Below are 23,336 nucleotides of genomic sequence, written 5' to 3' on the forward strand. Positions count from 1 at the left end.
CTCATCGCAGGGCCAACACAGATAGACAGACAACATTCACACTCACATTCACACACTAGGGCCAATTTAGTGTTGCCAATCAACCTATCCCCAGGTGCATGTCTTTGGAAGTGGGAGGAAGCCGGAGTACCCGGAGGGAACCCACGCATTCACGGGGAGGACATGCAAACTCCACACAGAAAGATCCCGAGCCTGGATTTGAACACAGGACTGCAGGACCTTCGTATTGTGAGGCAGACGCACTAACCCCTCTGCCCCCGTGAAGCCCTCAAATAAATTCATTTATTGTTTTACTTTGCTTCTTATAACTTTCAGAAAGACAATTTTAGAGAAAAAAATACAACCTTAAAAATGATTTTAGGATTTTTAAACACATATACCTTTTTACCTTTTAAATTCCTTCCTCTTCTTTCCTGACAATTTAAAATTTAAAGCCACCAAACTTTTGGTGCCTTGTTGACACAGAAAAGTACAGTGTTGTATGCACAGCAGTTATGAAGGTTGCAAGCCTGTTTGGTTCAATTTATCTTTGTGAATCAGCCTTTTCTGACATGAACTTCATCAAGAACAAACACAGAACACGCCTCACTGATGCACATCTGCAGGGTCAAGTTACACAGCAGAGTACTACACACCAATTAACAGCATGCAATGCCAGGCTTGCACTAACTGACAAAGAAACAGATAACAGATTTGGTGTCCAGTTCAAAGTGTGACATGATTTATTTAAACATTTGATATTTGACTTTTGTATTTTACATTACTTATTATTTGTACAAACATGGTGCAAAGTAATTCATGATTTGTTAAAAAATGTGAGTTACCATGAATTGATTAACGTGGACCCCGACTTAAACAAGTTGAAAAACTTATTCGGGTGTTACCATTTAGTGGTCAATTGTACGGAATATGTACTGTACTGTGCAATCTACTCATAAAAGTTTTAATCAATCAATCAAAAGGCTAGCTAGTTAAAATGGGACATTGTGATTTCACAAGACTGTCTTAGAAATGATAATTTGATAATGTTAAATTTGAAAAATGTGCACTTAGAGAAAATATAAATATAAAGAGCCTTCCGCCCGATTGTAGCTGAGATAGGCGCCAGCGCCCCCCGCAACCCCGAAAGGGAATAAGCGGTAGAAAATGGATGGATGGATAAATATAAAGTGTTGCATATTGATATTTTTATCTGTTTCTATGTATATTTATTGTGAGAAATCATTAAGATGATCAGTGTTTCCACAGAGATAAATATAATTAATTATTAATAATAACATAGAGTTAAAGGTGTATGAAACTGGTAGCCCTTCGCATTAATCAGTACCCAAGAAGTAGCTCTTGGTTTCAAAAAGGCTGGGAGGTCTTAAGTGTTGTACGTGCATACAAATGTTTTAAATTACATTTTCCTCTAAGGTTATATTTCTTGTCTTTAGTTGAGAAGAATTATAGCACGTTCTTCAGTAGCAGGTTATAGTTTGCTTTGTGCATAATTTTAGCTGGTTGCAAATTCACTATGTCGTAGAATTTCAGTATTTTCGATTCAATAAATAAAGGGTTTGAATGTTCTCTATATCCAACATTGTGTATTATTGTAACTTATCTTTTTTGTAACACGGCTAATGAATGAAGTGTACTTTTGTAGTTATTTCCCCATATTTCTGCACAATAACTCAGATATGGTAACACTAGCAAGCAATAGAGAATGTAGTGATTTTTGGCGCAATGCAAAATTAGCTTCTCCCTCTCAGGGTCACAGGGGTGGCTGGAGCCTATATGTCTAATTGTAAATTATATATGCATGTTTTATAATGTCCACAGAGTATGTTGACTTTATTAGTTGGTTATAGTTCATTTGCACCATGAGTGGGGAAAGTTGTTTGGATGGCAAAATCTGTCCAATATCACACAAAATGAATTTATAGCGGAACACATATAGGCAAAAACACACCAGGGGCCAATTTTATTTATCTTTTGATGTCTCGCAAGCCGCTCTGACGACTTCAGCGGGCGACAACCCTGAACTAGTATTAAAACAAAGTAAATGTCTATGTAATCTTGGGGGTTTCCTAATGGCCCTGGGCCCTAAGGAACAAGAAGAGTCCAGTTGCCTCAATTCAACCTTTGCAAGGATAATCACAACCAGGATGACTGAAATTCTACAAAGATATCAAATACGTGCTTCTCACCCCTGACAGTGAAGTAGAATCTCAGGCAGTACTTCATGTTGGCCGCCAGTGTTGGACTGATTAAGCGACTGATGTAGCTGGACTCTGTGTTCAGCTGGGAGTGAGCCAACAAGAAAGTCCCTGAAAGTAAATCAAAAACAAGAGGGATTATTTTGACATTGATTTTTCATATTTTATTTAGCATCTTTACGCCGAAGTACGTCAACTTAAAAATGTTCTCTACAGGTGTATAATAATAACACGTTGTTACATTTACATAATCACATTTTAAATAAACTATTCTTGTACAGTAGAGTAGTTTTAATGCAACATACCTTTTACTTTTACTTGAGTATTTTTGTGAAGAAGAAACATTACTTTTAGTTTGTTACATTGATTCATTTATTTAAATCACCATTATACATATTTATACAGTAATCTATCAATTACTGCCTACAAAGACATTTCATTTAGCTTGTTACAGAAACTTATTCGAGATTTTTGGTTATTCTATCCACATTTGATGTTCATACTTGTCTACAAGTACATTTATTTTTTAATCAGTTTGTTTTTCAAGTTCTGCTCAGATGGATGACCAGACTATGAAAAGCTCAGACATACAACTCAGCGAGTTACATTTATAAGCCCTTTTTTGTTCTAGAATTCCAGTCAACTTCAAATACAACCTGCTCCTGATGTGTGGTCCCCGTTTCGAAATAGATTCGGCTTTACGCCCACCCTCCTCCACAATGATCCTGTCGCTTGGTCCTGGGTGTACTGGCAGAAACCTGACTCAAAGTCACAGTTGGCGATGGAAGGATCAAAGGTGGGCTCTATGAAAAAAAAAAATGTCAGATCAAAGTTAATTATGTGAAGAGTTTACTCAAAAGACGGTCAACAAGATGTCCCTAAATGATGGACCCTGTCAGACGGTTGTGGTTGTCTTGTGGTCTTCTGCTTTCTATAGATCCTGAAGATTTTAAGACTATTGCTTGGCAACTCAATCTCTCAGACCCTTAACACAAATGTTCTATGGGATCAGGCTACAAATGGTCAGGTTACTCCGAATCTTAATGTGCATTTATTTGAACCACACTTTTGCTGTATGTTTTGGGTCATTGTCAAGCTGAAAGAGCGATCCAAGACCAACTTCAGAGTTCTGGCTGAGGATGCAGGATTCTCCAGGACAGTAAGTACATTGTTACATTCATCAATCTCTTCAGTGTGTGAAGTCTTCCTGTACCCTTAGAAGATCTGACCAGTCTCATCTGAACAAACATCCTCTGTATCCTTCAAGCAAACTTCACATTCCGTTCATGTAAAAGCAACATTTACATACAGTATTTATGGAATAGGACTGTCTAAAATATAAGTAGTGAGCGATTTTGCTTACCTGTGTCGGAGCTGCAGAACTCAGGTGCAAATGAAATGTCATCAATTGCAACGTGCCCACCTCTCGGGCTACTGAAGGCCACCTCGAAAACCACCTAAAGGGTACAACACACATTACTTTTCATTAATCCAGGTTTCTAGCCTGCATCAAACTATAGCCAGGAGTGTTTGTTTTTTGACAACCATCATGTTTTCCACTGGGAATTCTACTCGCATAAAGGTTCATGGATCCTTAAAAAAAATGTTTTGTGCCTCCAAATATGATCAGAACTTTATTTTTGCTACAGCTCCTGTCATCCAAACATTTCTAGCTTAAAGTCTAAGTTCCCAATGGATTATCAGTTCTACACAATTAACATTGGCTTATAAACATACTAAATTCGAACATGATCTGGCCAAAACACACAAGTTCCTTAGTCCAGGAGTCACCAACGCGGTGCCCGCGGGCACCAGGTCGCCCGTAAGGACCAGATGAGTCGCCCGCTGCATGGCCTGTTCTAAAAATAGTTCAAATAGCAGCACTTTTCAGTGAGCTGCCTCTATTTTTTAAATTGTATTTATTTATTAGCAAGCTGGTTTCCCTTTGCTCGACATTTTTAATTCTAAGAAAGACAAAACTCAAACAGAATTTGAAAATCCAAGAAAATATTTTAAAGACTTGGTCTTCACTTGTTTAAATAAATTAATTAATTTTTTTACTTTGCTTCTTATAACTTTCAGAAAGATAGTACTTTATTTTATTTATTCCGTCAGGAGCGTTCCTTCAAGAAAATGTCAATTTTCAGCACAAGAAAGACAATGTTAGAGAAAAAATACAACCTTAAAGATAATTTTAGGATTTTTAAACACATATACCTTTTTACCTTTTAAATTCCTTCCTCTTCTTTCCTGACGATTTAAATCAATGTTCAAGTAAATTTATTTTTTTTATTGTAAAGAATAATAAATACATTTCAATTTAATTCTTCATTTTAGCGTCTGTTTTTTCGACTAAGAATATTTGTGAAATATTTCTTCAAACTTATTATGATTAAAATTCCCAAAAATTAATCTGGCAAATCAAGAAAATCTGTAGAATCAAATTTAAATCTTATTTCAAAGTCTTTTGAATTCCTTTAAAAATTTTGGTTCAGGAAAATCTAGACAAAATAATGATTTGTCTTTGTAAGAAATATAGCTTGGTCCAATTTGTTATATAGTCTAACACAGTGCAGATTAGATATTATCCTATTTAAAACATGACATCAAAATTCTAAAATTAATCTTAATCAGGAAAAATTACTCATGATATTCCATAAATTATTTTTTTAATTTTTTCAAAAAGACTCGAATTAGCTAGTTTTTGTCTTCATTTTTTTTTGGTTGAATATTGAATTTTAAAGAGTCGAAATTGAAGATAAGCTATGTTTCAAAATTTAATTGTCATTTTTTTTCGTGTTTTCTCCTCTTTTAAACCGTTCGATTAAGTGTTTTTTTCATCAATTATTCCAAACAAAAAAAACCTTCCATAAAAGGAAAAAAATGTACCACGGAATGACAGACAGAAATACCCATTTATATATATATATATATATATATATATATAATGAGCAATTTGGCTATTTCTGGCAATTAATTTAAGTGTGTATCAAACTGGTAGCCCTTTGCATTAATCAGTACCCAAGAAGTAGCTTTTGGTTTCAAAAAGGTTGGTGACCCCTGTCTTAGTCCAATGTCCTTTTTGGTACAACCAACCATTATTACAGCTCATGACACTAAAACAATGCTAAAAGTGTTCATGATATGTTTATACTGACCTGCACAGAGTAAGGAGCCCTCAGGTCCACCTGCACAGGTATCCACTCTCCATGTGAACCACTCCAGTTGCTGGTGTTTCTTGGCCCCACCCTCCACAGCTCCTGGTATTGACCCAGTCGGTCTCGAGTGTAAACAGAGAAGAGGTTCCCCCCTTCATCCGTGCGCTGATAGTGAAACGTCAGGCAGCCAGACATAGGCATGGTAGTCATTGGGGACACCAGTTTGGCCACTTCTTTAAACGTTTTGGAGTAGATGGAGTCCACGTACATAAAGTGACCTAAGGACCGAAGACACTGTTATTGTTTGTATAATACTGTGTGTATCAGCACTTACTGAATTTGAAACAACGGAGAGATTTGAATCCGGATCCCATTGACCTTTTTTCACCGTAGGAACTTTCCAATTTACCCAAGTAAATGAAATACCCCTTGCGTTTCCACCAAGTTCCTGCAGGAAATACTAAAGGCCGCTGAGTGGTGGAACATAGTTCAGGCGGTTGTAATACTTTACTTGGAAAAAAAACAGCTGCCAATACAGTATGTGGTCACAACTTGTTTATTTCTCTTAGAAGATAGTTGACAAAAGAGAGAAAGAAGTTTGGAGTTGCAGGAGCTTTGTGTGACAGCTATGAAAAACTCTGATTAGTGGAACAATATTTCAGTATTGTAGTGTTTAAACTACGGTGCAGTTTAATGTTGTTTATCAATATTTACACGCGGAATTTCGATATGCGTAACTACAAGAATTGAACAGACCGGACAGGCAGTGGACGAGTGGAGGTGTGGTGGGTGGGGGCGTGGTTAAGAGGGGCGGAGTATATTTATATTATTCACATATTATATATATAATATATTATATATATTGACATGCACCTGGGGATAGGTTGATTGGCAACACTAAATGGGCCCTAGTGTGTGAATGTGAGTGTGAATGTTGTCTGTCTATCTGTGTTGGCCCTGCGATGAGGTGGCGACTTGTCCAGGGTGTACCCTGCCTTCCGCCCGATTGTAGCTGAGATAGGCGCCAGCGCCCCCCGCGACCCCGAAAGGGAATAAGCGGTAGGAAATGGATGGATGGATGGATGGATCATTGTTTATTGTGAGCGAACTGTGGTGCTACATTTCCAACCTGGGATCTATAAAGTACATTCTATTCTATTCTATATTTACCGCAAGATTCACCTAGTAAAGTACTTCATATATATATATATATATATATATATATATATATATATATATATATTTTAAATTATACATATATATATATATATATATAAATGAATTTCAGTGTTTAATTATTTACACATTTACACACACATAACACTCATCTACTCATTGTTGAGTTAAGGGTTGTTTTTCTAAGCACATGCATGTACAGTAGATGGCAGTATTGTCCTGTTTAAGAGAGTCACAACATTGCTGTTTATGGCAGACGAACTGCTTTACGGTAGACGAAAACGGACTGCTGTTGTTGTGTGTTGTTGCCGCGCTGGGAGGACGATAATGAAACTGCCTCACAATAAACCCACATAAGAAGCCAAGAACTCGCCCTCAATCATTCTACAGTTATAACGTCATTGGGCAGACACACTCTTTACACACGTCACTCAGGTCCGCATGGAGCTGGAGGGGGCGTGGCCTCCAGCTCTGCCTGAATTTCGGGAGAAAATTTGTCCCGGGAGGTTTTCTGGAGAGGCACTGAATTTCGGGAGTCTCCCGGAAAATCAGGGAGAGTTGGCAAGTACGGTGGACGTGTGCGCAGGCTGGATGGGAGAATACGCATAAGAGAAACTAATTTCAAGCAAAAAAAAACAAAAACGCTGACGCGCCAGTGGTAGAATAGGGCCCCAAGTCTCATTAAAGACAACACCAGATTTAAGGGAAGACTGTAAGCAAAGACAGAAGGATTGATTGATTGAAACTTTAATTATTAGACTACACAGTACAGTATATATTCCATACAATTGACCATTAAATGGTAACACCGAATAAGTTTTTCTACTTGTTTAAGTTTGGGTCCACGTTAATCAATTCATGGTAAGGACTGTAGACTGTCTTTTGCTACCGAAGACACTTAAAATGTCAAACTGTATTTACTCATCGAGTCCTGCTCTAAGAATATTTTTCACAAACATGACTTCTCTGACATGTTTATTGTCACAAACATGACTATTCTGACATGAAGCCCAAAGCAAGCAAGGCAATCCCTGGCTTTGTTAAACATAACCAGTTCAAAAAAGCTGGAGTAAATTTCCTGCTGCACAGATGATGGCACATTAAACCAAGTAAATTTAGATTTGCCAGATGTTGGCTAAGGAACAAATCTGATCAACATTTGTTATTTATTAACATCAAGGTTAGTTGCCGCTATTCTTTCCGGGTTCCAGCAAAATGACACACGAAAAGCTCATAAGTTGAGATGCTACTGTACTTTAGACCAGGGGTCACCAATGAGGTGCCCGCAGGCACCAGGTAGCCCGTAAGGACCAGATGAGACGCCCGCTGGTCTGTTCTAAAAATAACTCAAATAGCAGCACTTACCAGTGAGCTGCCTCTATTTTTTAAATTTGATTTATTTACTAGCAAGCTGGTCTCGCTTTGTTAGACATTTTTTATTCTAAGAGAGACAAAACTCAAAAAGAATTTGAAAATCCAAGAAAATATTTTAAAGACTTGGTCTTTACTTGTTTAAATACATTCATTTATTTCTTTATAATTTGCTTCTTATAACTTTCAGAAAGACAATTTTAGAGCAAAAATACAACCCTAACAATGATTTTAGGATTTTTAAACACATATACCTATTTACCTTTTAAATTCCTTCCTCTTCTTTCCTGACAATATAAATTAATGTTCAAGTACATTTTTTTTTTGTTGTTGTAAAGAATAATAAATACATTTTAATTAATTGTTCATTTTAGCTTCTGTTTTTTCGAAGAAGAATATTTGTGAAATATTTCTTCAAACTTATTATGATTAAAATAAAATAAAAATATTCTGGCAAATCTAGAAAATCTGTAGAATCACATTTAAATCTTATTTCAAAGTCTTTTGAAATTCTTTTAAAATTTTTGTTCTGGAAAATCTATGAGAAATAAAGATTTGTCTTTGTTAGAAATATAGCTTGGTCCAATTTGTTATATATTCTAACAAAGTGCAGATTGGATTTTAACATATTTAAAACATGTCATCAAAATTCTAAAATTAATCTTAATCAGGAAAAATTACTAATGATGTTCCATAAATAATTTTTTTAAATTTTTTCCAAAAGATTCGAATCAGATAGTTTTTCCCTACATTTTTTTGGGTTGAATTTTGAATTTTTAAAGAGTCGAAATTGAAGATAAGCTATGTTTCGAAATTTAATTTAGATTTTTTCGTGTTTTCTCCCCTTTTAAACCGTTCAATTAAGTCTTTTTTTCATCATTTATTCTCTACAAAAAAACCTTCTGTAAAAGGAAAAAAAAATGTATGACGGAATGACAGACAGAAATACCCATTTTTTATATATATATATTTATTTATTAAAGGTAAATTGATCAAATTGGCTATTTCTAACAATTTATTCAAGTGTGTATCAAACTGGTAGCCCTTCGCATTAATCAGTACCCAAGAAGTAGCTCTTTGTTTCAAAAAGGTTGGTGACCCCTGCGTTAGACTGACCATACGTCCTCTTTTACTCGGACATGTCCTCTTTTGCGGGGCTGTCCGGGCGGAGTTTCTTAAATGCCTCAAATGTCCGGCATTTTGAGTTAGGGTTGCTTGTATTTTCAATGTACTTTCAGGGTTAAGAAGGGGTTTAAAAACAAAACAAATTGTGAAGGTGTGCGCACGCAGCAACATTCGTGAGGGAGGGGCAGAGAGAGAGAGCGAGAGAGTTATGATAAAAGCGCATGCGTCGCCAGGCTACGCTTATCAGATTTCATTTTGTATTATCTATAGCAGGACTGTCAAAAGTGTGCCCCGGAGGCCATTTGCGGCCCACAACTAATGTTTTAAAGGCCCACGGCACATTCTAAAAATACTATTAAAATAAACAAAAACATAACAAAAGTGAAATAAAAAAGCTTAAAGGTGAAATGTTATTTAGAAAAAGTTGCAATGTTGACTAATAAAACCAAGCTGTTTTTTTTTCCTTTCAAACTGTCATTGCTCAAAACATAATATAGAATGAAAATCAATGTTATTATGAATTATTGACCTATCCAAGGTTCCAATTACTTCACATCAAATATTCCACTTTGAAAAATATTTTTGGTGGAAGATTTTGCATATTTTGTGCGTTTGCCATTAAAAACATAGTTTTGTTTGACAAAAAAGGGTGGAAAACAATCAAACATAAAAACAACATAAATAAACTAAAACTTTTTGAAATGAGGGATAGATCTGAAGTTGATGTAGACTCCAGAGATTTAAACCTTAAATATAAAATGCATGTATGTCCTGGCACACCATTATCATCATTTCATGACCCAAGCAAAACACTTTTTACACTTTTATACTGAAATAAATACACCTAAAACTTATAAAATAAAAACTTAGAAAAAACTACCAGCAGCGGTAAAGTTTAGATCCATGAAGGAAAGAAGAAAGTAAGTGAATTTTTATAACGTTCCACTGGGTTCTGTGAGTTTTTCCTTGCCCTTATGTGGGCGCTGATCCGCGGATGTCGTTGTGGCTTGTGCAGCCCTTTGAAACACTTGTGATTTAGGGGTGTATAAATAAACATTGATTGATTGATAACTGAATACATCTACATATGCATACAAATTTGTTTTCTTTTTTTATTATATTTTTAATGAATTAAAGGCCTACTGAAACCCACTACTATCGACCACACAGTCTGATAGTTTATACATCAATGATGAAATATTAACATTGCAACACATGCCAATATTGCCTTTTTAGTTTACTAAATTGCAATTTTAAATTTTGCGCCGAAGTATCCTGCTGAAACGTCGCGGTATGATGACGCGTACGCGTGACGTCACGCATTGTAGAGGACATTTTGTTCCAGCACCGTTCCCAGCTATAAGTCGTCTGTTTACATCGCATAATTCCACAGTGTTCTGATCAACTGTGTTGCTGAATCTTTTGCAATTTGTTCAATGATTAATGGAGACGTCAAAGAAGAAAGATGTAGGTGGGAAGCGGTAATTGCGGCCGCCTTTAGCAACATGAACACAGCCGGTGTTTCACTGTTTACATTCCCGAAAGATGACGGTGAAGCTTTACTATGGAACAGAGCGGTCAAGCGAACACGGTTGGATTGGACCACACACACAAAGTACAGTGTATTATGCTGCGATCATTTCGAAAGATCGTGTTTCGAAGAGGGTCCTCTGCGAAGGGTAGAGCTGGGCATCGCCACCACCCGTCGACTGGTGCTGATCGAAGAAAGGTGCGGGGCCGACTTTCAAGTTGTACAGGTACGACCACATAATCTCACTAAAACACTAGTAACACAATAAGCAGATAAGGGATTTTCCAGAAATATCCTAGTAAATGTGTCTAATAACATCTGAATCGCTCCCACTGTAGTCTTTTTTTTTTCTAGTCCTTCACTCTCACTTTCCTCATCCACAAACCTTTCATCCTCGCTCAAATTAATGGGGGAATCGTCGCTTTCTCGGTCCAAATCGCTCTCGCTGCTGGTGGCCATGATTGTAAACAATGTTCAGATGTGAGGAGCTCCACAACCCGTGACGTCACGCGCACATCGTCTGCTACTTCCGGTACAGGCAAGGCTTTTTAATCAGCACCAAAATGTGCAAACTTTATCGTCGATGTTCTCTACTAAATCCTTTCAGCAAAAATATGGCAATATCACAAAATGATCAAGTATGACACATAGAATGGACCTGTTATCCCCGTTTAAATAAGAAAATCTCATTTCAGTAGGCCTTTAAGTAACGTTTATGACAACCTTTTTCCAAAACACTATATAGAATGTGAGATATAACAGGACAATGCATACGTTTATCATTTATTTTCAAAAAGCTTACAAAAAAGTGGGTCCCCGTTTTGAAAATTCCTAGCGCCAACACTGCTGTCAACAGAGGAGAAAAATTGCTTTATTTAAATAACTATACTATTAATAAAGCAAGTTCGAGTATCATTGGCAAATTTTCACCTTGGTGTGCTGCCCGCCTTGGCACGTATTCACAGTGGGGAAAAAAAAGTATTTAGTCAGCCACCGATTGTGCAAGTTCTCCCACTTAAAATGATGACAGAGGTCTGTAATTTTCATCATAGGCACACTTCAACTGTGAGATACAGAATGTGGAAAAAAAATCCAGGAATTCACATTGTAGGCATTTTAAATAATTTATTTGTAAATTATGGTGGAAAATAAGTATTTGGTCAACCATTCAAAGCTCTCACTGATGGAAGGAGGTTTTGGCTCAAAATCTCACGATACATGGCCCCATTCATTCTTTCCTTAACACGGATCAATTGTCCTGTCCCCTTAGCAGAAAAACAGCCCCAAGGCATGATGTTTCCACCCCCATGCTTCACAGTAGGTATGGTGTTCTTGGGATGCAACTCAGTATTCTTCTTCCTCCAAACACGACAAGTTGAGTTTATACCAAAATGGATACATGGATGATACAGCAGAGGATTGGGAGAATGTCATGTGGTCAGATGAAACCAAAATAGAACTTTTTGGTATAAACTCAACTCGTCGTGTTTGGAGGAAGAAGAATACGGAGTTGCATCCCAAGAACACCACACCTACTGTGCAGCATGGGGGTGGAAACATCATGCTTTGGGGCTGTTTTTCTGCTAAGGGGACAGGACGATTGATCAATGTTAGGGAAGAAATGAATGGGGCCATGTATCGTGAGATTTTGAGCCAAAATCAGCGAGAGCTTTGAATGGTTGACCAAATACTTATTTTCCACCATAATTTACAAATAAATTCTTTGAAATTCCTACATTTTTTCACATTCTGTCTCTCACAGTTGAAGTGTACCCATGATGAAAATTACAGACCTCTGTCATCATTTTAAGTGGGAGAACTTGCACAATCGGTGGCTGACTAAATACTCTTTTGCCCCACTTTTATGTGTGCTCTTTTTGGGATTTCGGAATATGGTCAGCCTAGTATTCGTGCAAGGGTTCCTTACTCACCCGTCCTATTGTTGTTTGTGTGGTCGTCTGGCAGGTTGTTGTCAAGCAGTTGGCCGCCTCCAGCACTCCCCACATACCAATTCACGTTGGCGTTCCATTGGTTATTGTAGCCGCACAGGTGAGACTCTTCATAGTCGCACTCTACATAAACACACAGTCCACCATTAGCCTCAGGCTTTTGACGTTTTGTGTTCTTTTGAGCTCCCGTTAAATGAACGTAAATTAGCATGCGGATGACACTTCTGGACCACCTCAATGCCATTATGCCTTTGATGATTTCCTGACTGCTAAGAAGAACCAGATGGCGAGAACACATTACACCAGTCAAACTGATTGAGGTCAAAGCTCAAAAATGAAGTCTGTGCAACACATTGAATGTAACTACAGCGTGCCCCCCCCCAAATACAGTATGATTGACGGACTGATTGAAAAAGTCTGAGTGTGAGAGAGCGAGGAAGGAGTGACATCACCCACCCAGGCAGTATCCAGGACTAATGTGGATCTCGTACACGGCCACGCTGCTCCCGGCCCTCCGCCCAGGTTTACCTTCAATGACAAGCTAACACACAACACGTGTTTGATATCAGCAAGCGATGATGTCATCAGAGGGGAGAGATCATATCAAAGCCAAGGTCTGGACAAAGTAGAGTTTACACTAAACACATTTTCATTGCATCGGAAGAAAAGAAGCAAACAGTTCAGTGAAAATATTTGTTGGGATGATTGTTTGTATTCATAACCTCTTCCCTCCTAATGCATGCCCTGGAAACACTTCATGTTTATGCACGCAGGGGCCCACAAGTATAGCAGACATAGCTCGCCATCTCGTAGGTCATGTCCTTGTCAAATCCAGAGCCACCTCTAGATAAAGAGCATAAACACGTGCTCTACTGTTCACACACGTTGTTTACATTACGTGTGCGCCTTTCCATGCACTTTCTATTGGCCGTAATTAGTCCATGTGTCATGTTGACCTACTTCTGCTTAACTTTTCACTGCATGAAATAGAGCAGTTTTCATGTTATTACCTTTAAATAAGGTGGTGCTTCTCAAATAATTTCTGTCACGCCCTGGGTGTTGTTGATAAATGGCTTTCGCTTTGCATAGTGGAGTTTTAACTAGAACTTACATACATAGCGACCAACTTTAGTTACTGACAGTGGTTTTATGAAGTGTTCCTGAGCCCATGTGGTGATATCCTTTACACACTGATGTCGGTTTTTGATGCAGTACCGCCTGAGGGGATCAAAGGTCTGTAATGTCATCGCTTACGTGCAGCGATTTCTCCAGATTCTCTGAACCTTTTGATGATTTTATGGACCGTCGATGGTAAAATCCCAAAATTCATAACAATAGCTCGTTGAGAAATGTTGTTCTTAAACTGTTCGACAATTTGCTTACAAAGTGGTGACCCTCGCCCCATCCTTGTTTGTGAATTACTTAGCATTTCATGGAAGCTGCTTTTATACCCAATCATGGCATCCAACTGTTCCCAATTAGTCTGCACACCGGTGAGATGTTCCATATAAGTGTTTGATGAGCATTCCTCAACTTTATCAGTATTTATTGCCGCCTTTTCCAACTTCTTTGTCACGTGTTGCCGGCATCAAATTCTAAAGTTAATGATTATTTGCACAGAAAAAAATGTTTATCAGTTTGAACATCAAATATGTTGTCTTTGTAGCATATTCAATTGAATATGGGTTGAAAATGATTTGCAAATCATTGTTTATATTAAGATCTAACACAATTTCCCAACTCATATGGAAACGGGGTTTGTACATACAGCCAAATTTTTACCCAGTATTGACAAGTGATGCACCGAAAATTTGGTCATCCTAAATAGACTTTTCTCACCGAAAACGGAAGTTGTGATGAAATATCCACTTCCGCTAGAGCGACTGCATTTTCATTTCGCCCAAAACTACCGAAAAAGTCACTTTCAGGTCGCTTACAGGTCGCATTGCGTTTACACTGAAGTCACATTTGAAAAGATCAGATTCCAGTCGGATTCAGGACTAGCTCCTGATGTGACCTGGATCTGATGCCAAAAGATCAGATTTGAAGCGTTTAGTCTGGCAAAAAAAAAAAAATCTGATCTGGGTCACTTGAGGGCAAAAACCTCAGATATGGTGTGCTGTGGAAACAGGGCCGTACTAAATATGGGGCTGGACAGTTCCAGTGTTGTCATTGTAACGCAAACTAAACATATAAATGGGGTTTGTGGAAGAGTTTAGTATTATAGCACGAGCTTCATCCGTCCACTTCAAATAACTGCTGTGGAAAAATGTTCATGACACAAAAAAAGCATGTGGCGATCTTAATACGGGTTAGATAAGATGAATTTTACCCGGGAAGGATCCGTCCTGTTCTGCAGGTCCATGCTCGCAATGATCCAGCTGTCTGATGGTTCATGGCTGCTCCACAGCGGCCTGTCAAAGCTCTGTCCCTCCGTGCGCTGCAAGACCTGCAGACTTCCTGAGCCGCTGATCTGGTAGACCACCCTAAGGCAGCTCCACTCGCTGTGCTCCAGAGCCGGACTCAACAAGATTCCTGTCACATCTGCAGTCACGTCAGAGTCTTGGTCGGCTATCAAAGCTGCCTCGACTGCAAGAAAATGTCCTAAAATACATGAGATAATATTGTGATTAACACAAGACAGCCACTTCCTATACGTACATAAGGACAAAATATGTTGAATGGGTAAGTGTAGTCATCCATTTTCTACCGCTTATACTTTTCAGAGTCAATAGAGTATATCCCAGATAAGTTTTGGCAAAAGACAGTGAGAAGTGATGCATATTTACAGACAAAGATTCATTTCATAATTAGTTATTGGTTATCAATGGTCATTAAAGACCGAAGGAGAGTAATATTGCAGCTGGAACTAATTGTTGGATCACAACAATCAGCCTCAACAATTACGTTTCCAGGTTTTACGGATTAAAATCAAAACTGAAATGTTGGCTGGTCTGGTGGTCACTTTCTGAGAGGGGGGTGTATCACAATGACATTTGTTTTTAGGATCCAACAGTAATCCGACATTTAGCGCCGGGAGGTGGCAGTAGTGGGGCAGTACAAGTACCTGGGAGTCCACTTGAACAGCAGACTGGACTGGAAGCATAAAAGCAAAGCTGTATACAAAAAGGGCATGAGCAGACTCTTTTACCTGAAGAAGCTTAGGACCTTTAATGTCTCCTTTTGGAGATCTTTTTTCAGTCTGTTGTGGCCAGTGCCCTGTACTTTACAGTGGTTTGTTGGGGGAGCAGCACCAGCTTAAGGGACTGAAACCGATTAACAAACATATCCGGAAAGCCGGCCAAACTATTGGCACCACGCAGTTGGAGGCGTTTTAGTCCGTGAGGGACAGGAGGACACTGGACAAACTGTTTGCTATCAAGGATACTCCTGACCATCCACTCCACCGGACATTTGAGGTCAACCAAGTTCATACTCCAACAGTCTCCCTTCAGTTTCGTTCCACAGTGTTCGATTCAATAACTCCTTCATTCCACACTCCATCCAGCTGTATAATCACTCGCCATTCAGCAATAGATGATATCTCTCTATTGCTTGACCGCTATCCTTTGTAACTGAGCTACTGTGTGGAACACCTTGTGGATCAATAAAGTTTGTCTAAGTCTAAGGATCGACAGGCTGATTGCGATCAAGAGGTTGGAGATTCCTGGTTTGGACTTAGATCAGAAGATTAACGTATTCTTCGACTAACACTGAAAAGGAACAGTAGATCTGTCGCCACAGCTTAGCCACAAAAGTCAGTCTCTTCTGAACTGTGACTCATGAGTTTCAGCCAGGCCCCACACCGTCCTGGACATGACCTGTGCTAACCAAACGCAGCCGCACTCGCTTCCGCCAACCACCGGAGGGAGGCGATATGAAGACGTACGGACACGATTAAGACAATACCTAAGGTAAAGACATTGAAATGTTTGATCCAGACAAAAGCTCACAACATCACCAAACGACAATACTCATTCAAATATTGATTGTATTTCGTAAACAACTAAGTCTGTGGAAGAATGGCCAATTCCAAGGAGCTGAATAACAATCACAGTGGGTCCAACAAGTGGAATGACCAGCTTGCTATACTGCAGCAACTAAAGGACACGGCGAGCTTGTTGCTTGAGGATGTGTACCAACCTACTGTAGAGATGAACGGAACAAAAGTCAATGATATGAACTATTTACTATTTAGTTTGTTAGACAGTAAGTTTTGTTAACCCATAAGTCAACAATGACGTTTCTCTTCTCTTACACCGACCTTCGAGTTCCTACAATTTGCATTGACGTAGTTCAGTCTCTTTTGCAGACAATAGAATTATTGTTGAATTAAGCTTAGATGGGCGACATGGCTCAGAATCTGTATTTAAATACATTTGGCAACCTCTTGTGATAAAGATATCGGACAATATATTATTTGGTATATAAACAATAATAGAACAATTTCAAAACAGGTTGCAAAGGCCCCTAATTTTTTGCTGCTGACGTTTGCAATAACAACCTGGATTTACAAAACCCTCTATTTGCAAACTTTTGGATTAACAAACCTTCACATTGCGCTAATTATGCCTTTGTCTGAAAACTATGTCTTTGTGTACAAATGCTTCTTTCACAAATTTTCTATCCCGCTGGCAGCCCTTTTGTTTTTTGCTCGTATTGAATCAATCAATCAATCAATCAATGTTTACTTATATAGCCCTAAATCACTAGTGTCTCAAAGGGCTGCACAAACCACTACGACATCCTGGGTAGGCCCACATAAGGGCAAGGAAAACTCACACCCAGTGGGACGTCGGTGACAATGATGACTATGAGAACCTTGGAGAGGAGGAAAGCAATGGATGTTGAGCGGGTCTAACATGATACTGTGAAAGTTCAATCCATAATGGATCCAACACAGTCGCAAGAGTCCAGTCCAAAGCGGATCCAACACAGCAGCGAGAGTCCCGTTCACAGCGGAGCCAGCAGGAAAACATCCCAAGCGGAGGCGGATCAGCAGCGCAGAGATGTCCCCAGCCGATACACGGGCGAGCAGTACATGGCCACCGGATCGGACCGGACCCCCTCCACAAGGGAGAGTGGGACATAGGGGAAAAAGAAAAGAAACGGCAGATCAACTGGTCTAAAAATGGAGTCCATTTAAAGGCTAGAGTAGACAAATGAGTTTTAAGGTGAGACTTAAATGCTTCTTTGAAGATTGAATTTGTTCATTTTGAAAGCAATATAAAGTATATCAATCATGTATATCAAACACGGGAGAGAGAATGAAGATTGAAGAGATTAAGGACGCCGGTTTCTGGAAAAAGATGCCAAAGAGGATTTATTTCACAGAGCACACGCTGTCTGCGTGTTTCTCGTGAGCTGCTCCTATCATTTTTACCGATAATTTACTGTAAGTTGATTTTACTTTTTAAAATGTTTAATATTTTAGCAATGTGGTTGGTAAAGTTAATGATTTTTGTGGTTTCTGATCCTATGTGAGGGCACCAAAGGGACTTCTGTGTCTATTATGTTTGTTTGATATAAATGATTGATATACTTTATATTGCTTTCAAAATGAACAAACCTTCACTAAAATATGGACTTTTCAAGGTAAAGCTTGGGTTCTATTAAGTCATTTTTCATTTCCCTTTTTGGATCAGCAACCTTTTAAACTTACTAGACTATTGTAGTGTTTTATATGAATGCCTCCACTACATAAATACTGTGTATCAGTGTGCATTGAGTTTTGTGCCAGGCTCTAGTGGTTGTACTCATCACTGTGAACCGTATGCCAGAGCTGAGTGTCATTCTTTGAATAATGGCAGTTATACCCATTGGAGGACTTTGATTTATACGAGAAGTCTCTTGTTGGCCTTACTCTATCCTATTGAAGCTCTCTCCTGCAAAGAAACTGAAGTCATTATGCCCTACATTCTACTGACATTTATCACTTGGTTGTCCCATCTGTTCGGATCGCTTTTGGAAAAAGTGCCTTCAATTTTTCCACCTCTTTTGCTTGGAACACTCTGCAGGAAGAACTGAACATGTCAGACCTCATTTCTGTCTGTACCGTTTGGGCATTAAAAATAAAACAAATGAAGAGAGTCCTACAAACAGTGAAAATGCTTATTAATTGTAATCTGTTTTTAGTTTATCTATTATAATTCATATTTAGATGCCTCAAAAGGGTCAAGCGGTAGAAAATGGATGGATGAATGTGTGAGGACGTGTGTTGCCAACCACTTGGCAAGTCCTCCTTGAAAAAGGAAACTTGATTTACAAAACCCAAAACCAGTGAAGTTGGCACGTTGTGTAAATCTGCTGTCTTTGTTGTCGTATTTTACGCCACACATTTTCAATGGGAGACAGGTCTGGACTATAGGCAGACCCGTCTAGTACCCGCACTCTTTTATTACAAAGCCACGGTGTTGTAACGTATGGCTTGACATTGTCTTGCTGAAATAAGCAGGGGCGTCCATGATAACGTTGCTTGGATAGCAACATGTGTAGCTCCAAAACCTATATGTACCTTTCAGTATAAATGTTGCCTTCACAGATGTGTAAGTTACCCATGCCTTGGGCACTAATACACCCCCATACCATCACAGATGCAGGCTTTTGAACTTTGCGCCTATAGCAGTCCAAATGATTCTTTTTCTCTTTGGTCCGGAGAACATGAGTTTCCAAAAACAATTTGAAATGTGGACTTGTCAGACCACAGAACACTTTTCCACTTTGCCTCAGTTACGTTTCTGGGTGTTGTTGATAAATGGCTTTTGATTTATAGTTTTAAGTTATGTTAAGTTAAAGTACAAATGATTGTCACACACACACACTAGGTGTGGTGAAATTTGCCCTCTGCATTTGACCCATCCCCTTGATCACCCCCTGGGAAGCGAGGGGAGCAGTGGGCAGCAGCGGCGCCGCGCCCGGGAATCATTTATGGTGATTTAACCCCCCATTCCAACCCTTGATGCTGAGTGCCAAGCAAGGAGGCAATGGGTCCCATTTTTATAGTCTTTGGTATGACTCGGCCGAGGTTTGAAATCACAACCTACCGATCTCAGGGCGGACACTCTAACCACTAAAGCCACTGAGTAGGTCACTAGGCCACTGAATAGGTGCTTGCACTTACAGATGGAGCGACAAACTGTGGTTACTGACAGTGGTTTCCTGAATAGTTCCTGAGCCCATGTGGTGATATCCTTTACACACTGATGTTTTTTGTTTTTTTTTAATGCAGTACCGCCTGAGGGATCCAAGGTCACGGGCATTCAATGTTGGTTGGTCTTGCTGCTTACGTGCAGTGATTTCTCCAGATTCTCTGAACCTTTTGATGGTATTACGAACCGTAGATGGTGAAATCCCTAAATTCCTTGACAATAGCTCGTTGAGAAATATTGTTCTTAAACTGTTTAACGATTTACTCACGCATTTGTTCACAAAGTGGTGACCCTCACCCCATCCTTGTTTGTGAATGACTGAGCATTTCATGGAAGCTGCTTTTGTACCCAATCATGGCACCCACCTGTTCCCAATTACCCTGTTCACCTGTGGGATGTTCCAAATAAGTGTTTGATGAGCCTTCCTCAACTTTCTTAGTCTTTTTTGCCACTTGTGCTAGCTTTTTTCAAACATGTAGTAGATATACTTTTTTATTGCGACAAAGATCATTTATGTATTTAATACTTGTATGTTTACTATGGTACACTGTTTATTTATTATTTATCTGCTCACTGTTCTGTTACAGAGAACAAGGAAATTTGATCAAATTATTATGTTATGAAAAGGGGTAGGATTAAATAAGCTCTGCTTCTTCCTACTCCTTTTCGGACATGCTGTAATAAAACAACTGGAACTGTGTGATGCATTACATTGTATTGTATGCATGTTCAAAATAAACTGAACTGAACTGAATGAGCTAATATTTGCAAAATATAACAAAGTTTACCAGTTCGAATGTTAAAGGCCTACTGAAACCCACTACTACCTACCACGCAGTCTGATAGTTTATATATCAATGATGAAATATTAACATTGCAACACATGCCAACACGGCCTTTTTAGTTTACTAAATTACAATTTTAAATTTCCCGCGGAGTTTCTTGTTGAAAACGTCGCGGAATGATGACGTGTGTTTGTGACGTTATTGGTTGGAGGGGACATTTTAGCCCAGCACCACTTACGGCTAAAAGTCGTCTCTTTTCATCGCATAATTACACAGTAATTTGGACGTCTGTGTTGCTGAATCTTTTGCAATGTGTTCAATTAATAATGGAGACTATAAAGAACAATGCTGTTGGTGGAAAGCGGTGGATTCCAGCTGTCTTTAGCAACCGAGACACAGCCGGTGTTTCTTTGTTTGTTGTGAAGCTTTAACACAGAGCGGTCAAGCGAACATGTTTCTCTACGTCAACCAGCAAGTTTTTGGATGGGAAAATTGTGATATATAAATCTTACCGGAGACATCAGTGGATCATGCGTCCTCCTGCAGTAGCTGTCAAAAAAGGCAGTTTTGAGCTTGGCTCCTCGGCTTCTCTCTGAGACACTGGCGTGTTCACCGCAGCCATCCGACTTTGAGGTATGTCTTTACAATCTCACTAAAACACTAGTAAGACAATGAGGTATGTCTTTACAATCTCACTAAAACACTAGTAAGACAATGAGGTATGTCTTTACAATCTCACTAAAACACTAGTAACACAATAAGCAGATAAGGGATCTTTCAGAATTATCCTAGTAAATGTGTCTAATTACATCTGAAACGCTCACACTGGGGGGGGAGCCGTCGCTTTTTATTTTATTTTATTTATTTTTTTATATAGTCTTTCACTATCAATATCTTCATCCACGAATCTTTCATCCTCGCTCAAATTAATGGGGAAATTGTCGCTTTCTCGGTCCGAATTGCTCTTATTGTCGGTGGCTCACGTTATAAACAATGTGAAGATGTGAGGAGCCCTCACACCGGTGATGTCACGCGCACATCGTCTGCCAAATCGTCTGCAACTTCCGGTAAAGGCAGGGCTTTTTTATTAGCGAACAAAAGTTGCAAACTTTATCCTCGATGTTCTCTACTGAATCCTTTCAGCAAAAATATGGCAATATCGCGAAATGATCAAGTATGACACATAGAATGGACCTGCTATCCACGTTTAAATAAGAAAATCTCATTTCAGTAGGCCTTAAAGTTACTTTTCTTTGCAGTCTGTTGAATAGTCTATTGAATATAGGTTAAAAAGGATTTACAAAACATTGTATTCTGTTTTTATTTACGGTTTACACAACGTGCCAACTTCACTGGTTTTGGATATTGTAGATGTATTGTTACTTGCAGCTGACGTTCACTACTCAGACCCAGAAATTATATTAGAAAGAAATATTGGTGGAAAAGAAGCTTTTGCTCATATTGCCCCGAAAGTACCTGACAAGGTTTCTGTTACAGAACAATCACAGTAAATGAAGGATCTAATTTTCATTCATTTGATCCCATAACATAAACAAAGGTTGTCATGATTGTTCACAGCTGAACTTAGGACTGGACCAGTGAGAACGCCTAAATGTGCTCTTTCACTGAGTCCAGATGTTCAAGGATGTTGGAGTCTATAGAGAGCAGATGTTCTCCTTCTCAGCAGTATAAGAAGTGTGCGCTAAACAGCTGCATGTAGAATTGCAAATTCCATGTCTAAAATGCAAAGTTTGCAGCGGGAAAACATTTCAGAACGAGAACCGTGGCTGAGGATGCCATTCGTCACTCAGGAAAGTTTCCATTACCGTTTTTGTTTAGGGTCCAGCTGGTAAAGTCGACATCTGACATGTAACCGCAGGTGTCGACCTCAAAGCTGCAAGAGCCTGGCAACAACGCCATTTGGGCCTGGATGGTGGCTTGAAGGGTGGGGGATCGGGAAACAAAACGGCAAGAATGAATCACAGACACTGGCGCGCACAGAAATGTATCCTCACACAATCTGCATGGCACCGACGTTAAAAAAGTACTCACCAGCTAGCGCCAAAAGGAAGAATGGAAGCATCGCAATGCTTGGTAAGTTGACACATTCAAAACGAAAAGTGAAGATCTTTTTCTGTCAGGCTCCCTGTTTGTCATCTGAGTGTCTCTCCGACTCAGTGGTCTGGCAACACACTGCTCCAATGTCCCAAATGTGGACAGCAGAGCCCAATAAAGAGGAGGGGGCTGGAAGATGAGAATGAATCTGAATGGTTGGAAAGCAGTGATGGAGGAAGGAGGTGTGGAGACTTAGCAGGGGGAGAATGTTGAGACAAAGTAGGAGATGTTATACATCAACTTCACAAGTGTCCTAAAAACATCAACACTGCTAAAGAGCTGAGCTTGAACGCACGGAAATGAATGTTTGTCAAACCGACAATGTTAATGGAAGTTTGAAAAAAGACAAACGTAACTTCCCATCGCTTGAGTTCGATGGTCAGCTTCACGACCAAAGTGCCTGAACACTCTTTGGTTTTAGGAGGCATTTTGTTCTCGTTCTTTGTGGGTCAACACTTTCCGCTTCCTGCTAAATTGAAACTTGTGATTGGACACTCACTTTGGAATGACGAGCACACTTGCCAACCCTCCCGATTTTTCCGGGAGACTCCCGTATTTCAGTGCCCTTCCCCGGGGCAACCATTCTCCCGATTTCCACCCGGACAACAATATTGGGGACGTGCCCTAAAGGCACTGCCTATGGCATCCTCTACAATCTGTTGTCACGTCCGCTTTTCCTCCATGCAAACAGCGTGTCGGCCAAGTAACAAAATATATGTGGCTTTTACAGACACAAACAGTGAATGCGAGCATACTTGGTCAACAGCTATACAGGTCACA

At 39.3% G+C, this 23,336-nt stretch overlaps 1 protein-coding gene across 1 annotated transcript in view; it reads right to left on the reverse strand.

Moving 5' to 3' along the window:
* The window catches only part of LOC133536427 (MAM domain-containing protein 2-like), a 39,818-nt gene extending 17,162 nt beyond the window's left edge, over positions 1–22,656 (reverse strand). The window contains exons 1-9 of the mRNA XM_061876930.1: positions 22,494–22,656; positions 22,268–22,378; positions 14,841–15,112; positions 12,965–13,049; positions 12,491–12,631; positions 5,357–5,634; positions 3,562–3,655; positions 2,855–3,001; positions 2,190–2,309 (exon numbers count right to left, since the gene is read on the reverse strand). Of these exons, the coding sequence (XP_061732914.1) occupies positions 2,190–2,309; positions 2,855–3,001; positions 3,562–3,655; positions 5,357–5,634; positions 12,491–12,631; positions 12,965–13,049; positions 14,841–15,112; positions 22,268–22,378; positions 22,494–22,524 (1,279 nt within the window). The 5' untranslated portion in view covers positions 22,525–22,656. The remainder of the gene's footprint in view (positions 1–2,189; positions 2,310–2,854; positions 3,002–3,561; positions 3,656–5,356; positions 5,635–12,490; positions 12,632–12,964; positions 13,050–14,840; positions 15,113–22,267; positions 22,379–22,493) is intronic.
* Between the last annotated feature and the right edge of the window lie 680 nt (positions 22,657–23,336).

Source organism: Nerophis ophidion, linkage group LG17, assembly GCF_033978795.1.
Source record: "Nerophis ophidion isolate RoL-2023_Sa linkage group LG17, RoL_Noph_v1.0, whole genome shotgun sequence".
Lineage (NCBI taxonomy): Eukaryota > Metazoa > Chordata > Actinopteri > Syngnathiformes > Syngnathidae > Nerophis > Nerophis ophidion.